Source organism: Hesperophylax consimilis, chromosome 12 (genome assembly GCF_061612785.1).
Source record: "Hesperophylax consimilis isolate HC1 chromosome 12, BYU_Hcon_1.0, whole genome shotgun sequence".
NCBI lineage: Eukaryota > Metazoa > Arthropoda > Insecta > Trichoptera > Limnephilidae > Hesperophylax > Hesperophylax consimilis.
In genome coordinates, this window is record NC_142847.1 from 23,842,149 (window position 1) to 23,866,394 (window position 24,246).

The window sequence follows — 24,246 nt, forward strand, 5'->3', positions numbered from 1 at the left end:
ACTTTTCTGTAAACATTTTTAAGATATACAATTCTGCGGTATATTATTTTAAGATATCTTATAAGGTTTACCTAGCGATATCAATGTAAGCGTCCGAAAATTTTACTATACGACTTGATTACAAAACATCGATTTTTCTCTACTCTAAAATTAAGGATAATATACACAAACCTTCCGGAAAAAATACTCTAAATGATAGTGAACACTATCATCAAAATTCGTTGCGTAGTTTAAATAAATTAAGCGCACAAACAGACAAACACGGATAGCGACTTTATTTTATACTATTTAGAGATTATAATTGCACCGAATAAACAAATTGCTTCAATTGATTGTAGGTTATAAGTTGACGATTGTGGTGTAATGCGATATTTGTCAGTTTATTAGTAATAATTAATAATTGTTGATTGTTGGCAACATGGACAAGTTAATTACTGATTAATGCTTGGCGCTAAGTACATGGCTAAGGTACGTAAATATGTGTGCACATACGTAATTCGTAGGCTAAGCAACGTTCTATCGACCCGCTTTGCATTCTGTCTACTGACTGTGATGTTGTTTGCCGTGCTCTATGTGCTGTATACGAGTATCTACGTGACTGCTTTTGTTGATGCTAAACAATGATTTATCGGTAAACGGTATAATTACCATCCCTTGAAATAAATTTCTGCATACTTTTGGGTTATTAGTGCTTGAGAGAAACTATGTGGTTTTGTATCTACGTGACTGTTAACCTGTAAATAGTATAAATATCATCCCTTTAAATAAGAATAACTGTACATAACTGTTTTTAATGCACTATTTTTGTGCTATTTTCTGCGAGAAACTATCTATGAATATAAGTGCTTTTGTTGACGCTGAACAATTATTTACTGGTAAATGGTATAAATATGAACCCCTTAAATTAGAATAGCTGTACATAGCTGTCTTTAATGCACTATTTTTGTGCTATTTCCTGAGAGAAACTAACTATAAATCTCAGTGCTTTTTTTGACACTGAACAATTATATACGGGTAAATGGTATAAATATAAACCCTTTAAATGAGAATGGCTGTGCATAACTGTTTTTAATGCACTATTTTTGTGCTATTTCCTGCGAGAAACTAGCTATGAATCTGAGTGCGTTTGTTGACGCTTAACAATTATTTACTGGTAAATGGTAGAAATATAAAACCTTTTAATAAGAATAGCTGTGTGTAATTGTTTCTAAAGCTCTTTATTTGTTTTAACTGCGAGGAAATGGCGTTGTGGTAATTTTTGTCAAAATCATTGTCAAATTGTCAAATTTATCATGTAGTGCAAAACTAGAAAACAGCATAAAACTTCAGTCAAAACTAATACTTTATAATACAATACTCTTATTTGTGAAAAACACACCTAATAGTATAGTAAAATACTATTGTCTATTCTGGTTTTTAACGTAACTATGGGTATATTAATTTGAATGACCTACATTGTTAGCATGGGATATTGTACCCACTAGAACGTAATTTGAAAAATATATTGTAATTTGGTATGTGTTGTATTACAATATAAGTAATGATGCGAAAATAAATTACTAGCCAACATTATAGATGTTAGTTAATTGCTCAATTGAAAAAGTGATTAAATTTAATTTTTATGAACAATATTATCGTTTCTAAATTCATTAATTAATCTCCATCGGCTTACATTGGCCTTTCAAAGCGGAGTTTGATATTTAATTCAGTAACTAAATCGCATCGCATTATGTGGAGGCTTTGTTAGCAGTTCGTCGCGCCTGCCATCTGGTGACGGCCAATGAAAGCTAACCCCAGCGGCCGTTCTCCAAAGCTTTCCAACGCTTTCATGCTCTCCGGGGATGAATTTTATATGGGATGGATAATTTTGTATTTTCTTTTAGATTTTTAATGTAAAAAAGATTTGTATATATTATTCAAGAATTTTTTATGGTATATATGTTATAATATGGCATTCCTAGAGAAAATCTAAATTACGATAACATACTTTGTTCATTCAATTTAATAAAATTATCTGATCGTAGAATTATTTCCGATTTAACCTGTTTGTATAAAATCATTAATTCAATGTTTGATACCCCTGATTTTTTATATGTAATCTCTTTTCATACTCCAAGCAGGTCGGTTACAAGACAGTACCTACCATATTATTGTAGCAATTCTACATCAACGTCCCAATATCACACTCCTATGCGACGGATTCAACAGCTAGGAAACAAATACTACGATGTTGTTGATATATTAAGTACATCAATTTCAATATATAAGCATACCCTTTTGAAGTTTTTTTCATCAAGTAATGGAATATTTTAATAAAGGTATTTAATTTGACTAAAACATAATAATTTTGTCAACTGAAACGGAAAAAAATATTTTGGATTTTTTATGTTTTCAGTGATCAAGTTCAGTGATATTTTGACTTTATATTTATTTTTCTGCAATTGTTTTAAATAGTCGTTTCCTGCACTATTTTCGTGTATAATTTCGTAAATATTTTTTTATATATATGTGTGTAAAAGCCTTAATAGGCGTGAAATAAATATTTCATACCATTTTTCACGTATCGCTTCAAATTTAATGAAAAAAATTGAAATTAAAAAGTTAATGGTGACGTTTTTACTGGCGTGCAGTTGACTACAAACGGTTTCCGTACATTCTTAAAAAGCTAAAGCGATTGAAGTATATAACCTTAGTAAGTAGAAATGAGTCTCGGCTACAATATTCACTTAGGGTAAATACAAATATTGTATAAGTTAGAAAAAATTAAAAAAAAAATTAAATTATATCGTTTAAAAAACTTATTTGCGTGTGCCAGCAATAAATTATATTTTCAAAGCTTACCATAAAATTAATGCAGAAATCATAACGAAACCACAAAAACTTCTATTCTGACAACTGAATAACAGCAGTGAATGATATTTCACTGTTTTATGAAAAGCTTTCATTAAAAACCTTACCAAATTTTATTTTATAGGAAAGCCATGTAATTTCTTCTAAACACCTTTTTATAAATAACCTGTTAACACGTTAAAACCCTGTTCCAAAGTTTTACTGAAAATGCATTAATAAACGAGTCATGAATCATAAAATTTAAATTAAATTATCATAGCTCTATCAATATACCAAACGGAAGCACAAAATAATGAACCAATGAAACTATGAGCCTACACACCTGCACAGATTATAAATTTGCTTACCTACCTACATTGCAGAGATAGTGTAGCATTGTTTAAACGATAATAATAATTATGCGCACTAGGTATATACATACAACATAAGAATACGAGTTCTATAGTATTCCCAAAGAGAGCTTGTATGCACTTCATCGTGGTGCATTTCGGAACGTCGTAACTTGCTTGTTATAATATAGAGTGATGAGATACAGTAACCATTCCTCTATAATTCAGGAGACATTTACAGTAGAACATATTATATTTAAGGCGATGCCATACGTAGTAATGCAAAATCATGTGTTTTTGGTTTGAAAATTTGGTCGCCTAGAAATGTTTCAGATGCTTTAATTAAATACTGCGAGTAGAATACATCTTAGCCTTTGAAATAATCGAGTATTTTTTAGATAAATCTTTTTATAAGCCCAAAAAAAAAAATGTATAAGGACTATGGTAAATTAAGTTTTATAAAATGATAAAAAACAAATTAAATATTTATGCCTGAACATCCACAAAATAGAATATAAGGCACTTTTTGGTCATGTTTTTTTCTTGCGTAAATCAAAATAGGCGGATAGTGTTAAGCGAGAATTTGAACCTTATTGCCATCTACGTAAGGGTTGTTATTGATAGCGGCTCAATTTAAAATATAATAGGACGTAGTGCATCGCCTTAAAGACGTAGTTTAAGTGACTGTATTGATGGTTAAGATACACAAGAATTTATTTGTATTCGTACATTAATAATACCAACGTGGAATCGAAATAAAAACGCAAGTTAGTACAAAGTTATTTATATTTATGTATTTACTTTCTTGGTCGAAAACATTTGTGTGAAAAAATATTAAAAACATTTAAAAACATAAATTTGTATCCAAATAAAATGGAATTTGTTACATTTTACAAATAATTCATTAAATAACATTTCACGAGAGATAATATTATTATTTATTAGTTATTATTTTTTCTACTCCACAATGTGCATTCAGTATACAAGTTTTTAGACACATCGAACGTTTTCACAAAAGAACTTAGGTTGTAGCATTATTTATAATAACGATAATACCATTTTTTTTTGCGGTAATTATTAAAATTTATTACACTTAGTATGTGATTTATTTGTAATTTCTACCAATTATCTTTTTATTTTATTACTCTTGTGTTTTTATACAAAATGGCATTTAGGACGATCGTCGATGATGTGCATACGATCTCTGCTTGATACTAGTATATCATGCATATAATTCCTGGGATTCCGGAAACCCCGGGCATTTTGTCACTGAATGACAATTTGCGAAGATCACCTTATATACCATCAACAATGGACCATTGGCCCATTGCAGCCGGATGGAACAGCCTATACAAACCATGCCTATACGGCGGACGATTATCATTATTGGCGGTATCAATTGTGAGCTGTGAATATTAACATTGGACAAAGAAGATGTCATGTATTTAAATGACAATGCATGGTGTGAAATTTACGTGGGTTTTATCGCGTGGTTTATTATACGAGTAATAATAATATTTCTAATCATTGGTGGTTTGAATTGAATCGTTCAATGGAGATGAGTTATGAATAGCTCAATTATTAAAAGGAGTAAAAATTTTTTTATTGTTAACCTTTTTACGAAGCCATTTTGTTCTCAAAAGGATAGATTTCCGTTCGACTGCTCGTCAAGCCACCCACCGCGCAAATAACTACCTGCTTTATTATCTTCTGATAGACAATTAATCAGTTTATTGCACCTTAAGCGGGATTGAAATAGATTTTCTCACCTAAAGTTTTCTCCTAGAGGGACAGTTCTATATTTCCAGCGATTATATTTTTTCTATTCAAGATTTCAGCCGAAAGAGAATTATTCTTATTAATGTATGAAAATATTTGTTTTATCGAAGCACCAAACTAGAATCATAAAGACGTTGAATTTTGGTAAAAAATAATTTAAAGAAATCTTAGAAAATGTTAGCAAAATTGTCCTTTATTTTTAACTGAATAATACAGACAATCAAAGTATACGAACAATTGAAGAATACACACACATTACTTATATACCCATGATTTCAGTTGCGTTAACATATTAACGTATATGAATGAATGAAGAAGAACATTGATACATAAAAGTTAGCTTATAACTTATAGCTTAGGTATTATATTAATAAACAGTTTATAACATTCAGTTAGGGATTATGTAATATCTGCTTTTTAAAGGAAACAATGTTATTAATATTAAATATGTCGATGAAGTAAGATTCACTTCCCCCACACGATGCAATTTTTGTGAATAATAATTGTAGATAAAATTAGTGCGAGAAGCAACTACATGAAATGGAGCATGGAGTCTAGTCATGGTGTTAAAGTATACATACAGGTGATGTCCTGCTGTATGATTATGATATTTATTGATTAGCAAAAATCTAGTTTGCTATTTATAATTAAGTCCTGGTAGACTGTAGAAAAGTGTTCACAACTGCATAGACATAGCTTTAATTGAAGTATTGGAGAAAAATGATCTTGTTAAAAAATTGATAGCATGCTAATTTGTTGATAAAATATTAGTCATTTAGAATATATTGAGAACACGTGTTCTTTTCTTAACCCTTTAAATATAAGGAACCCAAATTCGTATGATGTTTGGGGACATATTTGGTCTCCTAATAATCATTAAATATCACGACGGAATGCGACAATATCAGTGTGTGAGTATCAATAGATATCAATATTTGTATGAACACGTGTTCCGCCGTCCTCATAAAACATTCGGTTTTGACTGATACTTTGTTTGGATCCTTTTCAATTCTTTCGTTAAAGGTCTGCAGTCCCGCTTTTTGACAATAAAACTAATAATTTAATCAGATTTTTAATAAATTAACAGTATTTTATATGAGTAAGTTTTCTCTGTGCGTTTAACCATCTGAACACCATATAAGGACAGGCTAATCTCATCTGCATTAGATCTCTATTCTTTTTGACATCCTGATTGATTCCCGTCCCTTCATCAGGATATCCCATTCGGTCTACGTTCCACTTTCGTATGTGGACAGTTGCAACGTAAGTACGGCAGTAGACCGCCGCGCCACAGTCACGCTAGTTGTTGTCAACAAATCCAGTTGTTGTCAACAAATCTAGTTGTTTAGTTGTCAGTTGGTTGACGTTGACAGATAAATAGCGAGCACCGGGAACGGAATGGACAAACACAGGCGGTCCTGGAGTCAACCAAACCAGAGATGGACGTTTCGACTTGTGTCTCGTCTATTTCAAATTGAGACCTGAATAATGAATTTGACTGAAAGTTTTGTCCGGGATAGATGTGTTGAGATTCTATTTGATAAATTTAAATAAATCACATAACAAATGCTGATTCATTGCATTACACAGGGGAAAGAGCTTTTCCGTTTACAAATTGTTAAGTCAAGAAAATTTTTTGGCAGTTAGAAACATTATTTTCATCAAGAGAGTATAAAATTTTCAATAAGATGTTATACATACTAAAATTGATCATAATAAATTTTAAAAAATGTTTTGGGGTAATTTTGAATAATATTAGCTTTTTAATAAAAACCGATAGTAATACAATGTAAATCGAAAATAAATAATAAAGAAAAATAGAAAAGTAAAAAAAACGAACGTTGAAAATTAAAAAAATTATTTTACTTAGTTTAAGGGAGAAACGTGCATGTATGTATACATAACTTACATGTAAATCTACTTACAGATTAAGCAAATTAATGACAATCGGCAAAAATTCATTCGACGATAAAAATAGTTCCAGTAAGTACTTAATTAAAAGTGTTACCTAGTAAGTAAGTACCTTCGAAAGTACCTTAGCAACCGCTTTGAATAATTGAAAATATCAATATAAATGCAATGCAGTTTTATTCCTTCCTTCCTATTCACTGAACTCTACACAAAACACACACACACTTACGCATACATTTTATTCCTTCCTTCCTATTCACTGAACTCTACACAAAACACACATACACTTAAACATATATTTTATTCCTTCCTTCCTATTCACTGAACTCTACACTAAACACACACACACACTTACACATCAATTTTATTTCTTCCTTCCTCCCAATTTTATTCCTTCCTTCCTATTCATTGAACTCTACACAAAACACACTTAAACATCATAATAATTAGTTTTCTAATTAGTGTACTCATTATTTATTACGCATTTCATATGAATAGGATATCATTATGCAATAAAAGCGCAGCCTGGTACATGGTGTAAATATGTACATATTTTTGTATCCGTGATCAGAATCACGGAAAAAATAATAATATGACAAAGTGTAAATTCCAATATTGCACAAGCTTTATTCACATTTCCTGCTTTTTATTAAAAAAATACATAAATTATTGTTTCGGTTTGAAAAAACAACATCCCTTTTAAACAAAGTAAACAATGGCTTCACGAAGCAATGTTCGTACATTATAATAATAACATTCGCCATTTGACGCAAAATGGGTGCTAATAATTTTTAAACGTACCCGGATACCAAAGTCATAAATAAAACTATAGAATATCTGCATGTTTTTAATATGCATATATGAAGTGTAATATATTGGTTCCTTTGTTTTGGATGGTACTGGAAAGGCAATTATTTTCAGCAATACCGCTAATACAATAAAATTTTGTTCCTACTTCCAATTTATACATCGTTATCAATGAATCCCAAAAATATTTTTTCTTCGTATTGCTGCTTTAAGTTGTTTTACATAAATATTAAAATCTTTTAATTTAATTAATTAGTATTTTTGCTATTTATGGTTTATTTTTATGTTTACTTACCGTATAACACCTCTTAAACCTCCCCATAAATCTTTTTTTTCTAAAACTAGGTTTCATGATGGACATTTAATAGAATGTATATGGGTTTAAATTGGATGTCTATGGGTTTCAATTTGATATCTCTGGGTTTCATTGGATGTATATGGGTTTGAATTGGATGTCTATGGGTTTCAATTGGATGTGTCTAGGGGTTTCAATTGGATGTGTCTAGGGGTTTCGATTGGATGTCTATGGGTTTCAATTGGATGTGTCTAGGGGTTTCAATTGGATGTCTGTGGGTTTCAGTTTGATATCTTTGGGTTTCATCGGATGTCTGTGGGTTTTAATTGGAATATCCAAGGGGTTTTAATTTGATATATCTATGTTTAAATTGAATGTATCTGGGTTTCAGTTGGATGTCTATAGATTTCAATAAGACGTTTATGGGTTTCAATTGGATGTCTACGGGTTTCATTCAATAGTTGCTACCGCACTTTGTGTCTTTTTGACAGATATTTTTATAATGGCATGACTTGAGCCATTTACCCGATTGATTTTACGCGCAGCATTGCTCTTTAGTTATAAGTTATAACCTTTCTCCATTGAATATAGATAGAGTATTTTATTTAGTCATTGCATTTGTGAATAGTTAACAAAAGAGTGCGATACAAAACTAATATTAAATTATTTCAAAACAATAACTTCGTGTTCAATTCTGTTATGGATAAAATACAAGACTGGGCAATAAACAATATTTTTGATTTAAATTTTAACACATACAAAGCCAAATCAGTTCAAAATTAATTAGTAAATTAATATATACACACATATATATATTTTAATAATAATTATATATATATATATATATGTGTGTATATATTAATTTACATATATATATATATATATATATATAATTATTATTAAAATATATATATATATATATATATATATATATTTTAAGAGATATCATAATAGCTCTTTAATTTATTTTTTTTGATTACTATTTATTACATGTGTGTCATACTGTTGTTTTCAATTTAATTTGTGATCGTAATAGCCCAATAGGGTATATCAATACATAAATAATTATTGAAGAAGAAGATCATTATTATTATTCTAAACGAAACATGAAACAGAACAAGACACAGACCAATAAAAAGATAATGGTCCCGACTGGGAATCGAAACCAGGATCTCTGTCTCACCGGGTCAACGTCTTTAACCACTCGAGCATCGGGACCTAATTATTACACGACATTGAAGTCGGTCTCATGTTTAGTTTCCATTTATATCCATTTAACCTTCAAAAGTTGTACCAATAAAAAAAAAAAAAATAATGATCTAATAAGGAAATTACTTAATTTAAAGAAATGCCCATGTACTCAAATAAATACGTAAATAACTGCCTGTTTTCGTAGGCAGGTATTTAGGTTTTTTATAGACAGTATTTATTATTTTTACAAAGAATATTTATGAAATAAATAATAAGTAGTAGATTCTTTGGAAATAAATATTTATACAATTTGAACTCAACCTTATTATTTAGTAACCATAACCATAACTTTGTACGTGAAATATACCCGATTACGAATAATATATTATTAAGAATGAGAATAAAATTTAACTTTTAATTTGTTTGACACTCGTTAATTAGGATAGATTATTTCACAGAATTTGAACAATTCTTCAAATTTTAATGTTGACTTTGAAGCTCTGTGAAGGTTCTATTCAAGTTCTGTTGTGATTTCAGTTTTGTGAAGTAACTGGCTAGTAATGATATTAAAATATAAGTCGAATAGAACCTTTACAGAACTTGCAAATAAATTTTATGAATTCCGTTTTTCAATCGTTTGCCTTCATGATAAAGTTAAAGAATATCAACCCTCGAATTAAAAAAAAAACAACTAACTTACACCGTTTTGCCGCAGGGGTAGGCAGCAGAGAGGACGGACCACCAAAAAACTCGGTCTTAACACACACTCCTTGCCTCATTCCTATTCATACATCGTCTCATATATACTCTTCTATTATTCTGACTCTTGACATGTCCCGACTCAAGTATCTGATTCACTTGATCGTGCCATGTCTTCTGCGGGCGTTCCCGACTTCTGCTAACATTCACATTTTCGTCATATATATTCTCCGAATACAAAACCCAAAAATTCACTAAATACTTGTATTGTATCTGTACTCCCACCTGCAAGCAGCTAGTTTGATTATGAAGTATCCCTGTATATTTACACCCCTCTACGGGCTAGGGGTGGGTGGGGTGGTATGTAAGTATGTTGGTCCGGGACTAGACTACGAGACTAAGGACTGGTGGGTAGTGGCGGCAGAGGCGGTAGATCCCATGGAATCCGTTCACGTTCACGGTGGGTTTATGCGGAACGTTACCTCGCCTACGTTATACCGGTGGTATGTAACTACGTATGCACTAGGCACTAGGCACGGGACAAGGAGCGTATGAACAGGGTGTAACGGAGGTCTATTTAAGGGTGGTTATATTTACCGAACATGGCACAAGAACCAACCTAATTAAAAAAAGGGAAACTTAAAAATAATTCATAAAAAATTGTTATTGACGCAGCGATTATATAAAACTGGATTAAAAACATATTTTTTAACAATGGTAAAGATTTTTAATCTCTACGCTATAATGCCATAGATTATTCGATGTTTAAATTGGCGGGGAGAAAAAAATTGTATTTTTACCCCTTTTTGATGAATATCAGCTATTTATGGAACAGCTACAACAACCTTCTCCTATCTATCCAAATCAGAATCTCGTTTTTAAGCAAAATATAATTAAATTAGGTCAGTCAAATAAATGCAGTTAAAACATAAGTCACCCCATAAGAAAAAGGCTTTGTTATAAGCGTTAAAAAAACAAATGAAGAATATTATAGATGCTATAAAAGGAAGATATGTAAATACTAAAGATATTAGAATAATTTATAGACATATTTTAATATCTTTGATAAATACGAATGCTGCAGGGAACGTGCTAATATTAAAATATATATGTATATTTTTTTAATAGGCGTAAGCGACTCTAGTGAAAATATTTAATAAAATACAACTTAATTATTGAAGATAATATTAACGATTTTAAAACAGAGAATCAGAAAAAGATTGCATCTAGGACTTGAATCCAACACCTTCGCCTTGCCGGGCCGCTGCTTTACCAACTGAGCTAATGCGACCGTATTTCCTTCGGTCATATTGTACTGTTTTCATTTTATGAAAGTACATTTTGATTGGCTGCTATCTTTATGTAATTAATAATGTCCTCCAAATAGAGTCTTCAATAATTAAATATTACAATTTCAGGTTTTACTCATTAAGCTTTAAAAATATATACTTTTTAAAAATAGGGCAAAATCCCCTGACATCTGAGTTAAGTAGCAATTAAAGAAACACTGATTTTTTTTCATATCCATAGTATGTAAAATAACAACCTGATGTTTTTTTTTATAATTCCGATCATAATTTGCGTTTTTATATTCTATCAAGGTAATTTCATAGAATTACCTTTTCGACTAACTAATGAGTACAGTTTATGAACTATCCCGCAGCAAAGTGGAAGAGTAGATAGTACCCAAAATTACCATCCTCTTTATATTAGCCTAAATACTTGACGTATCACGTTAGTATTTTACGTATTCCTGCGCAAATACATAAGTTACCATTAATAATTAAGTGATAATTGGGATTTCTATAGTTTAAAAGCCCATAAGACAGAAAAATGCATGGGGTCGTCGGAAGACCCACTTCATTACAAACGTTTTGTTTGGCATCTTGGCCTGTCAAGAGTTAAAAAATAAAATATATTTTTTAAGATTTTACGATCTGTTGAACTTAAGTTTACTCGTAATTTGTAGTATGCTGTATTTCGGTGGAAATTCGGAATGTGTGGTCTTGATGTGGAATTCTGAAATTGTGATAATTAAGTATTTATTTACAATAATATTTTTATGAATGTTTTTAATTTACTGGGACCTTAGATCTTTGACTGTATCATTTGTACTATATTTCTTTCTCGTCTATTTCGAACGATCCCCTCACGTGACATGCCAACAATGCATTTCTATACAAAGCATCAGAATTCTTCCAGAATAATCTGAATCTTCCCATCTTGTTCATACCCGGTACCTCGTTTCCGGAGTTGCCCGGAGAATTCCAAGTGTCCCCACAAATCCTCTAGATGCGAGCGAGAGGCTGAGGGGCTCAACGTATCCCACTGCTTCCAACCATTGCGCGAATACTCTTAGCCTGGCCCCTAGCCTACTTCCTCCCCTACTATTGCCAAATAAAGTCTGTTAAATTAAGCTATCATGGAGATTAATTTTGCTCTTGGAATGTAAGGTCAAGAATGTTTACAAGCATCAATTTTCATTTAAAAACAAACAAAAAAAATCGTTTTGTTCCGATGTTTGGTTTTACACGTTTTCTCGCCCAATTTCTATTCAATAATACAAAAAACATGTATTAATCGTGGAAATTAATTTTGCTCTTGAAATGTAAGGTCATGAATGTGTACCAACATCAATATTCGTTTAAAAAATTGTTTTGTTCCGATGATTGGTTTCACACGTTTTCTCGTCCAATTTCTATTCAATAATACAATTTTTTTGTTTTTTGTTTTTTTTTTTGTCTATAAATTAAATTACTTATTTATTAGTATTTGGGAAATCGACAGTAGAATTTTTGCATTATTTTTACCAAAAACACAACGAATTATAGATATCCTCTTAGTGAAAGAAATTAATAGAATTAACAGAATATAATCATATAAAACAAAAACCGTAATTTTGAAATATAACAAAAGTCAGGATGAAAAAAAATAAATTCATAAAATAATTATATAAATAAGATTTTTCAAAGTTGCTTATGGCTATGATATGTCAGAAAAATACTATTTTGTGAACTCTTTCTTTTTTTAAATTTATTAAGCTCGTGATTTTTGAAGATGTCCCTATTTTATATCATATTATTATACTCGTAATTATGGACCCATGGTCGACTTTACGCTAGCAGGCCTAGTAAATCGATATTTCCGTGGGCTTTATTAATTATTTATGATAAACGTATTATGAAAATCTCAAATGTTTCTAGAGGGGTCCCTCGGAAAGTTACTAATTCATCACATTATTATAAGCAATAATTAGTCGCCTGAAATATCCATACAAATTGAAAATATCTCACGAGTAAAAATAAATGACGCCGACGAGAATTGAACCCGCACCTTCTGATGTCCGGTCAAGTGATCGACCAGTGAGCTATATTGGCTTATTCCCAACCCACCAAATAATTCAATATGTGCTAGTACTTCAATCAACAATTACTGCTTACTATATATTTTTTAATTTGTTATCCTTTGTGCTTTGCATAAAAAATCTTGTATTATCAATATTAGTTTATGATTATAAAAATAGTAATTAATACAAATTAAATATTTTAATGGTAAAGTGCTGTTTTTATTTATTTGAAATATAAATAGCTTTCATCCATATTGATAGATCGCTCTAGAAAATTTAGAGATTTTAGTAATGCGTTCATCAGAAATAATAAAAATTTGCGAGCAAACCCACTTTATTAGAGTATTTTGTCGCCTTTTAGTGAATATTATTATAAACTCTCGTCATAATAATATTATGTTTATTTGGTGATGCCACAATCCACAATGCGCTGCAAATTATTTCGAAAGTCAACCGTGATCCAGAAATTCCTGCTCTAATTATGTCGGCGTGTTAATAACTTGGCACTCACTACGGGCCGCTAGATGTCCTGCTCTTGTCACTCGCTATTATACAATTAATTAATAATTCATTTTATAGGAACTTGGCTTGAAAACCGTTACCTGTTGAATTCCTCAGAGGATCAAAACAAATTTTCCTGCCTTGCCATTGCCAACCACACTGTAATTTATTTCTAAAATTTGTTCTCTAGGACCTTATCAACTCCTCAGGCTAATTTGTTTGGTTTGGGGAACAAACAGCTAAGATCCGTAGAGTCTCGTAGAAATCGCAGTGTCTTCCTTATCGTCATAGTAAGAAGTAAAAACCATGAGATTTTAGAAAGAGAAAACACCAAGCTTTATGTTCAAATGCAGAAATTAACCACGTAATAATTATAATAAATTTCAACATATACAAAATAACACTGACAGACAAGCGTACAAAGAAAATTTAAAAACTCCGACAGTAAATTCAAGCTTTGAACAAAGACACTACGAATACCATGCTATAAAAGCTTTCAACAGTGTAAAACTTGAAATTAAAATTGAGGAAAATAAAAATAAATTCACACACAAAATTACAAAATGGATTAAAGAACAAAAAAGACAATATTACCAAAATGTCATAGCATAAAATAAAAATAAAACCTACACGTACCACACAAAACCAATATAAACACACATCACTCACAAACACACAATATTATATTTTAAATGTATTATTTACTCTTTATATGTAGTATGTAGATTATATTTTCATTTATTTCAACAATACTCCTAAACACATCATGTAAACCAACAAATAGCTGTAATTTTCTGTTTTTGTTTCTTGTGTTTGTATAACTTGTTACATAGCTTTTATCAAATGTAATTTTATTCTTATTTTTATGTTTGAAAGTATTTGTCAAATTAAAATTATACTACCAACCATGTAAAAGCCCTCTGGGCGTTAAATAAATAAATAAATAAATATTTTCATATTATAAAATAAAGGCCTCAGTACGGGCAAGCCACCCAGTGAGGCCAACATTACTGGAAAACTTTGAAATGTAAAAAATATTGTAGAAAATAAAAAAAAATAAATAAAAAAATGTACACCTCTATGAAAACAAATATTCGGACCGCAATACTAGAAAAATATATGAAATTTTGTAAAACGATAATAAAGCGAGGTAGCAGTAATGTGTATAATACATTTATCTAATAAAATGTGTATTTATTTCGTTACAAGTAATTAAAGATCGGTGTTTAGACAAAAAAAACGTATGGTGAGCCATTTTCGTAATTAAAAATTATATAATAAAGTGTATTTCATCACCTTTCAAAACAGTTTTTAGTTTTAAGAAACGTTCAGAAATATTCAATTTATTTGGATTTATTTAGAAGAGGAAATATACACAAATTCACCGACCTTTTGACAGCATCTTTAAGAAATAAAGCGGTCAATATGCCAGAGGCCTGAAAGGTTAAAATAATCATTTTTAGACTTACTTAAATTAGTAGACTACTTTAACACTTAGTTTGTCAGTAGATTTGTTTGTTACGTTCCTGTTCCGGTTAAAGATGGTGGCCGTTTTAATCTGTCGTGCCGCAGTAGCCGACAGGCACGATAAAAATATAATTTCTCTGCACATAAGTAGCTATTTTGGGGAAATAATAATGGTAGATTAAATACTACTTTTATACATAACATATAAACATATCATCTGAAAAGACGGTACGTTTTACAAAAGACAAGTAAGTTATTACGAAAATAGAATCAGCTGGCGCACTGCTAAAATTTAGCGGCAATACACGACGAGTTGGTTCAGTAAATATTCTTTTTTTTAATGTGATATCGTTGTGTTTATGAATTAAGTAGGTAGGTGGGTATTTAATTACCTACTTACAAATTTAATGATTTAGTTTTTACTAAGAAATACCTTATTCTTATTGGGCGCGAGGTCTGCTAACTGTTCACAGAACTACTAGTAAATACCTTGTGGATATTTAGATTTTTGTTACTAAACAAAGTAACCTAGGTCAAAACCAAGCAATTTCCCTTTAGGAAACAACAAGGTTCTGTCCAAAGTGATGGAACGTGTGATCAACGACAAACTGCTCACATACCTCGAGAAGAACAAAATTATCAACGACCGTCAATACGGATTCCGGAGGAACCGCTCGTGCGGTGATCTTCTCGCGTATGTGTCGCATGTTTGGGGGCGGTGCCTGGAACGTCACGGTGAGACCCAAACGGTCGCACTAGACATATCCAAGGCCTTTGACTGGGTCTGGCACCGAGGACTTGTCAACAAATTGCCTTCTTACGGACTTCCCGCATCCCTGTGTACGTGGATTGCTGACTTTTTAAGGGATAGGTCGATTCAGGTAGTTGCTGACGGTTTCACCTCATCCTCACACTCTATAAATGCTGGCGTCCCACAGGGATCGGTTCTGTCTCCGACTTTGTTTTTGTTGCACATCAATGACCTTTTGACATGTGCACCGATACATTGTTACGCGGATGACAGTACAGTTCATGATAGCTTTTTGTTTGACAAGCCCCCAAAGGGCACACAAACTCCAACGGCTCGGAGGGCTTTGAAGCAGAGAATGGACGGTTATCTCGAGAGTATTTCCTACTGGTGTAAAAATAATCTCGTCGAATTTAATGTTTCAAAGACCCAATCCTGTCTGATTACGTCTAAAAGGGATCTAAATGATAATCTAGTCTCCTTCAACGGAAGCAATCTTCCGAACAGGCCTTCCATTGATATGCTTGGTGTAACTATAAGTGACCAGCTCAGGTATGGGGGCTCCATAGAAGCCAGAGTAAAGCTGGCCTCTCAGAAGCTGGGCGTACTGTACAGGGCCCGCAGATACTTTAATAATACACAACTGCTGACCCTGTACAAATCGCAAGTGCGCCCTACTGTCGAATTTGGCAGCCATCTTTGGTCCGGAGCCCCTAAATACCTGAAAAAAACCCTTGACTCTGTGCAAAAACGGGCAGTCCGTTTGATAGATTCCCCAATCTTAACAAACGGACTGCAATCTTTAGAGCACAGGCGTCAGGTAGGTATGCTGTCCTTGTTCTATCGGTATTACAATGGAAGATGCTCTGAGGAACTAGCGTCATTGATCCCTTCGACACCGGTGCGTAGTCGGGATACACGCCAAACGCGTGCCCAACATTTGTACACGGTTGACATTTGTCACATGAGAACGGGTCGCTTCTACGATTCGTTCTTAAGTTCAACAGCTCGGCTGTGGAACGAACTGCCGGCCTCTGTGTTTCCTCCCTCCTACAACATGGGACTCTTCAAGACCCATGTTCACTCCTTCCTCTCCAAAAAAAGACCCTCCACACAGCATCCCCAAAGATGACATAGGCCCTGAGGGAAATTATTTTCTTCAGGGCCTCCTGTGTGGAGTTAATATAAAAAAAAAAAACATTTGTAACAGTTGTAGGTGGTACCTTTTATACAAGGGAAGAATCGACAAACACCTTGCTTCATTCTCAATACATTGTCTTTACATACGCTTTAGGAAGATTACAATACGTCATTAAGGTAAACAAATATATTACAGGTTGATCATAGTAGTACCTATCGAGAAAATTACAAGTGTATTGTCTTTTAGTGATGTGATAAAAATTTAAATAGGTAGATTAGGTTAGGTTAGGTTAGGTTTCAGCGCTCTTGAGGTGATTTTTCACGAAAACGACGCTGCATAAATTATCAAAATATTATTATTTATAGGTCGCATAGAAATTAAGGATCTTGACTAGGATTTCTTACCTAGATTCTAGAAACTGAGACATTATCAGAACAACAAATATTTTCACCATATTTTATATTTGTTTGGGCACTGTTACATACTAATTTAATAAAACTAAGCTGGTTGCTAACAATGAGGGACAGGCCTGGTATCATGTAAGCTATGCAGTTAGGTGATGAGACTACTCTCATGATTTTACGTATTGAAATCTTGCCAAGCTAGAGTTGTTAGTTGTCAGACAACCGCGACCATGACAAACTACGTTCGTTGGGCTATGAATCTTTGCAATGAATAACTCTACAAATTTCAATTTAATATAATATATTATAATAAAACAAATATGAAGATTTTTTCCACTTTAATTTTACTGACCGTAATCGGTTTCAGCTCGTTAAAGACATCTTCAGATGAATTGTCAGTTTCAAAAATAGATCAATTTAACATATTTGGAATTAACAGTAATAATAATTAAAGCCGAAACTGTTTTATTTCACATCTAAACATTTTTGTTTAGAAAATTTTATTTATTGGTTTACTTTGTATGGCATTTTTTCCTTTATTTTTAGGGGGTGGCATTTAGTCAAAACTTTAAAATCGTTGTGTTTGCCACATTTTGCACAAACTTATCGAATTAGTATTAAGAAAATATCGCAATAAAATAGTGATTTCTCAGAATTGTTTCAAATAGAACGCTTCCAGTAGGTCGATATACTTGTTATCAATGGTGTACAAGTGTACATTATGTTAGCAGTCGTAAAGGAATAATGAATACTTATTTTAGTCATGCAAACCAATCACTGCATACAACAAATTTTAAAATTCCTCAGAAGGAATGTTACACGTTAATTAATTGTTGTTTTATTGGTTGGCAGGTTTTTCATGATTTGTGCTATGATGAGGGGGGGGGGGGGTGGCATTTTTTTCATAGATCAGCTCCCTACCCACCCAAACACGGCCCTCGCTGTTAAGTTTCTTAAAGTCTTTTCTAGTATTATATAATCCCTCATAAAATTCCAAGCCCCTCCCGATTTCGAAAAAGTTTTTGACTACCGGATCGCCTTAAAGTTGAAACGTTTCTGACCTGAAACTAAATGAAAGGTAATTCACAAAGAATGTGGACCCAATATGTCAAAAACCCTACCCCCAAAATTACCCACTATTCGTACGAACAGGTTCAAGAAATCTGTTCGACCAGGGCCTTGATTCTCGACGAAGTCATTCCACTCGAACAACGAGTGGTTCGACCCACTCGTTGTTCGAGTGGAATGACTTTTGACGTTTGGCGTATGTAATTATGTACCTTGGACCAGACTCAAGAATACGAACTTCAACCAATGTTTGTTCTTTCGACGGCGATTGCGAGTGGCCTGGATTGGAGAATCGATACCCTGAGCACGAGTTGCCTGCGAGTAAGATTGTTTAATCTATGTATGATGGTTCCAGCACGTTCAGTGTCCTACGCACAATAACACAAAATGTGAACATAACTCTTTCTGTAATTCAATAAATAAAGCTTGTGTAGGTAATGACTGTAATGACGTAGGGGAAAAATGTTATCACAGTTTTCTTGGCACTGCAATTGGGAAATGGAAATCTTATGGAAAAGGGTGGAACAAACATCTTAGAAACTCTAAACAGACGAGAGTGCGAAAAATATGATGCACCACATCTCACGTTTACGTTCGTGAATTTTCGAAAAGATGTGTCTGATACAACACGGTTTGGTTAACATATTGCTTTTATTTGGATAAATTCTCTATTTGTATAGGTACCTACAGCATCTAACCGTCTTATACTAATTTTATCTCTGTCAAAGTGGGGTGCATATATTTAATTATGCTTTTCTGTATTTTGACCAAAGTCCATTTTATTATTGAACTAAAATAAAATGTTTCCTGTGTTGTTTCGGTCAGTGTATGCACTGATATTTTAGTGGACGAATCTAACACGTTTGGTTATTATAAATTTTCTATCATTATCATAAATACAATATTTAATAATAAAAGTTCAAGAGGACTGCATACAAAAATACCGTATTAAAATACTTATAGCACATTTGCTGTAAGTCGACTGTGCAAATGTCATCTTTTTTTATTCGGCGTTACATCCTCTCTGCGTTATTCTTTTGGGGACGTATAGGACGCCATGTAAAAGTTTAATGTAGTTAAATTTAATATTTAAAAAAATTGAATAAATAATAACACATTACAATACTTACATTGATACGAAAAATCCCATTTGTCTTGAAACTCGGAGCAACGCAAACAGGCATAGATACTCGTAAATTGTCCAACCGAGACCGCATATTCGACGCGAAATATTTTCTAACAGCATTGATTAACCTATATGCGAAATTTGCATAGTAATCTGTATGGGAGAAAATATTCCAAAATAGCACAAAAAAATAGCCTTTTTAAACCAAAAACCATATTACCCATAAAAATTTCCTGTCACACATTTAAAGAGCAGTATATGATACACGTTCTTGGATAATTAAAACCATGTTTTTCATGTTCTATTTCTTGTATAATAAGCTCTGAATATATCCATATTGACGAGTTAAAACTTTTTCACATTTATTTTAGGTACGAAAATATATTTTTGAAAAATTTTCTCTGATGCAATGAAAGAATAAAAATGGAACTTAATTTGTCTGCAAACCGTTTTAATATGTCTATTTAAGAACTGTAGATTTTAGTCCCCAAAGATAGCCGTTGTCCCGCGCGCGCGATTGAATTCCGTAGATCCATAGTCGGACGTCAGAAATTCCCGGATAATTTATGGATCTGTCTGGAAATGAATCATTGCCATTGAATATTTTATGTTTGCAATCATCCAGTGTGGCGGATGGATATTTGCTTGCATTAACCGTTGAATTATTTCAGTACGATGTCGATAATTTGACAGAATTTTAATATTTTAATTTTATCAAAAAGGGACCCATATAAGAATTTAAAAATTATAACCCTTTAATAAAAACGTATCTATTATATAATTCCAAAAAATGAACGGTAGCGTTTTTAAATAGGATCGGATTCCTACTGACGCGTTTCTCAACATCGTACCTAGTGCCTGGGATAACTTTAACTAGTCGCATTTTCTAAAAGCCTTGCCTATTTAAACTATCCATTACATATTTGTAGATTCAATCTATCTCTTTCCCTCAATCAGGTGCATTTACTTGCTTTACGTGCATCATTGTGATTCACGAGCAGATCTTCAAACGCTAAAATATTATGTGTCCACCTTCTCTGTTCTTCGCTCCCACCCACAATAAATGTGTTTCCTTTCCTTTAGAACCACATCATATTTTACGTTGAGATAAATACATTTTCATTGACCGCTGCACATAGAAAACAACATTTTATTGAAGGAAGTGAAAAATAAGTGAAAAAGTATTTACAATTTTGATAGTAAAACTATCAAAATAACTAACTAACATTAAAAATATATACATTTAAATAATGCGATTAAGTTTTATAGTGAACAAATCATTTTCAATTAAAGATATGCCACAGATTACCCAACAAAATATTGATGATTTTAGTGAAAACTCTTGATATTGAAGAAAACTTTACTTTGGAATAAAGAAAAACATAAGAGATTAGCTCCAGGACAATAAAACATCAGGACATTCGATGAGCCTTCCTCGCACAGAGTTTTGGTGGCTGGCTTAAAGAGCCGACCAGTCTTGCCACACTTGCTACGCAAGAGTCAGTTTTACCCCCTTAGATATTTACTTTAAAAAATAAATATCCAGTATCTCTTTAGATAACGAATCACCCAGAACCAGACAGAAACGAAGATTATTGGTTAATTATTTATTGTTTTGTCCCCAGGCCCAACGCTTCCAACCTGGAGCTGTTCCAACTGAGGATCTCTCAGCACGAGCTGTACCCTCCAGATGATGAGCTGGTGGATAAGGTCATGGGAGATATGATCAAATTACCGATCCTTCACGTTGGTAAGTTGCTGTCACACCTACCACTTATTTATGTTGTCCTAATCTTATAACTACATATTAGTGAAAGGTGTTTGGGTACCCTTTCCGCTAACTAATCACTCCTATATACATAACATAAATATATCCTACACGTATCAATCACAGTCTACTAAGAAACTCAGAAACTTTCCATATTCCTTTCCAAAGAACCAACGTAACCTTCTCCCAACCTCTTGTTAGCCACTGTAGTGGCAAGATTCCGGACGTATTTAGAGATAGCACCCAGAACTTACGACGTTTCTCAAATCTCTAGTTTTTACTTGACTTATACATTGTATGTTGTTGTTTTACATACATGTTTTTTATTCTTACGGTTATTTTTCTCTCGTTGTCTAGTATAAGGCCCTCGACTAGCAATCTGGAGGTCACGTGTTCAAATCTCGTCGTGACTAAGTAATTTTTTTAATTGATTTGTGTTATTTCACTAATTAATCATTTAAAATAATATAATGTATATTTGCGGCACCTTCCAGGGTGGAAGATACTCTTAGTATCGTTCTTATGTAAGACCACCATTCAGAATTAAAACGTTGCTTTAAATGGCTTTAGACGTGTTTAGTGAATCGAAAACTACAGAGAATAAGCGTAAATTGTGATTACTCTGTTGGTATGTAGCTACTTGTTATAAATATAACCTGTTATATATCTACTGGCCAAGAATGCTCATGAAGAAATTCTAATTTTGGAATATCGACAAACGATAGTTACAAAAAAACATCACCATTCATTACTTCTGCTTGTTAAGTTTACATAATTTCATTAAGTTCTTTTTATTATCATCTTTCAATCAATTTTATTAATAAACCGCTACTATTAGGCTGATTTTAGTGTCACGCTCACCGTCAGCGCTCATAGATCAGCGCGTAGTTCGTCAGCGCTGAGGCTCAGCGTGGCTCGTTTCAGTATCGTACTGACCGCCTTACTGTACAGTCGAAGACCAAAATGTGGAGTGTATTAGTTATTACTGCTTTGTACTACCTATCCCAAAAAAATAAAAACCGGCGACGACGAAGACTCCATGTTCATCCATTGATTGAGCAGAGAGCCGTTGCTGGAGACTTTGTCTTGTTATATGGCAAACTTTATCGATAACTCGACCTGTATCCACTTCGCTATTCGCCATGACTGTACACGCGATGATGTCTGCTCCGCTCGACACTAGAACGCTCGCTGAAAGCAGAGGCGTTCGTGCGATCGTCAGCGCTGACAGCTACGCGGCGCCGACGCGCGACGCGTACGGCCGCGTAGCTATCAGCGCTGACCACCTTGCGCGCTGATAGCTACGCGTCATTCAAAAACGCTTCCTAGAAGTTCATATATCTCGACCATCAGCGCCGACGGTGCGCGTGCGGTCGGCGTGACACTAAAATCAGCCTTAAACTTCGATCCTTTCGAATCCTTTAATTTTATTACACAAATCATTGATATTAATAAAATACTCAATTCACATATATTGGAATGTAAGAATCGTCCAAGATTAACCTCGGTGTACCTTAAAATATAAATAAATATATTTCAACAGCTCGTTATTTATATTAAGGCGATGCCATACGTAGTAATGCAAAATCATGTGTTTTTTGTTTGAAAATTTGGTCGCCTAGAAATGATTCAGATTTTTTTATTTTTTTTTTTATTTTATTAATTATACCCGCTAAACTGCTCAAGCAGTTTGTCAGCAGGTCAGTTTAACATAATATATTATCAAAGCATACAAAAAGCGAGAAATCACAATATTTAAAATATATACAGAAGAATTTAAATAAGAACTTAAATAATCACAAAAACAGAGCCATACATAAAAAAGAAACAATAAAAAGAAACTTTTAACTTACTACAATACAAAATAATAAAATACAAAGACAGTCAGTTGTAACACAGGCAAATTACTCATATTCATATGTATATTTATATATATGCATAAGATTATAAACAATATCAGTATAAAAAAGCTTGATCTATTAACCATTTTTTAATTTTATTTTTTAATTCGGGGGTGCAATTTGATTGAATTTTTATGTCTATTGGAATCTTATTAAATATGGTAGGCACAAGATAAGAGAAAGTCCGTTGTCCGTATTTATTTATAATTTTCGGAATGGACATACCTTCATTTCTATTGAATCTTGTGTCATATGCATGATCTACTTTTTCTTTGTATATTGAATCTGACGTTATGTTTTGACATATAATTTTTAACCATAATATTCCTCGAACAGATAATACGTTAACTGACTCATATAATAATTTTATATCTCTTCTTTGTGCATAAATACGTTTGTTTACCAAAAGCTTAGTCATGGAGTTTTGAATTGATTGGATGTAACCTATATTTGTCTTGCAGGAGTTTCCCCATGAGGTTATTCCGTATCTGATTGTAGATTCCGCTAGTGACAAATAGATTATTTTTAACGTACTTATAGGCATAAAATATTTAATTTTGTAAATTCGCCCCGCAATAGCTCGTAGGCGTTTGCATATGTTGCTAACGTGTGTATCCCATTTCATATGCGCATCTACAGTTATCCCCAAATATACATAAGTTTGTACCAGTTCAATGGTTCCACATTTACAGGACTGTGAAGAATTGTGTATACACTCAGATGTATGCGACTTTATTATAGGCGTGATGGTGTATTTGGCATGTGGAGATCGTATATGCATCAATTTAGTCTTTTTGGAATTTATTATTAGGCCGGCATCATGTGACCATTTCTGTAAAGAAAAGAAATCATGCTGCATGAGTTTTATTGCAATAGATAAATCTTCATGCGAAATGACTAGCGCCGTATCATCAG

At 32.7% G+C, this 24,246-nt stretch overlaps 1 protein-coding gene across 2 annotated transcripts in view; it reads left to right on the plus strand.

Annotated features, from left to right (window-relative positions):
- LOC149419345 (extracellular serine/threonine protein CG31145) overlaps positions 1 to 24,246 on the plus strand; it is a 303,213-nt gene that overhangs the window by 211,136 nt on the left and 67,831 nt on the right. For both annotated transcript variants that reach the window (XM_089638246.1, XM_089638245.1), the window contains exon 6: positions 21,288 to 21,412. In XM_089638246.1, the coding sequence (XP_089494372.1) occupies positions 21,288 to 21,412 (125 nt within the window). The remainder of the gene's footprint in view (positions 1 to 21,287; positions 21,413 to 24,246) is intronic.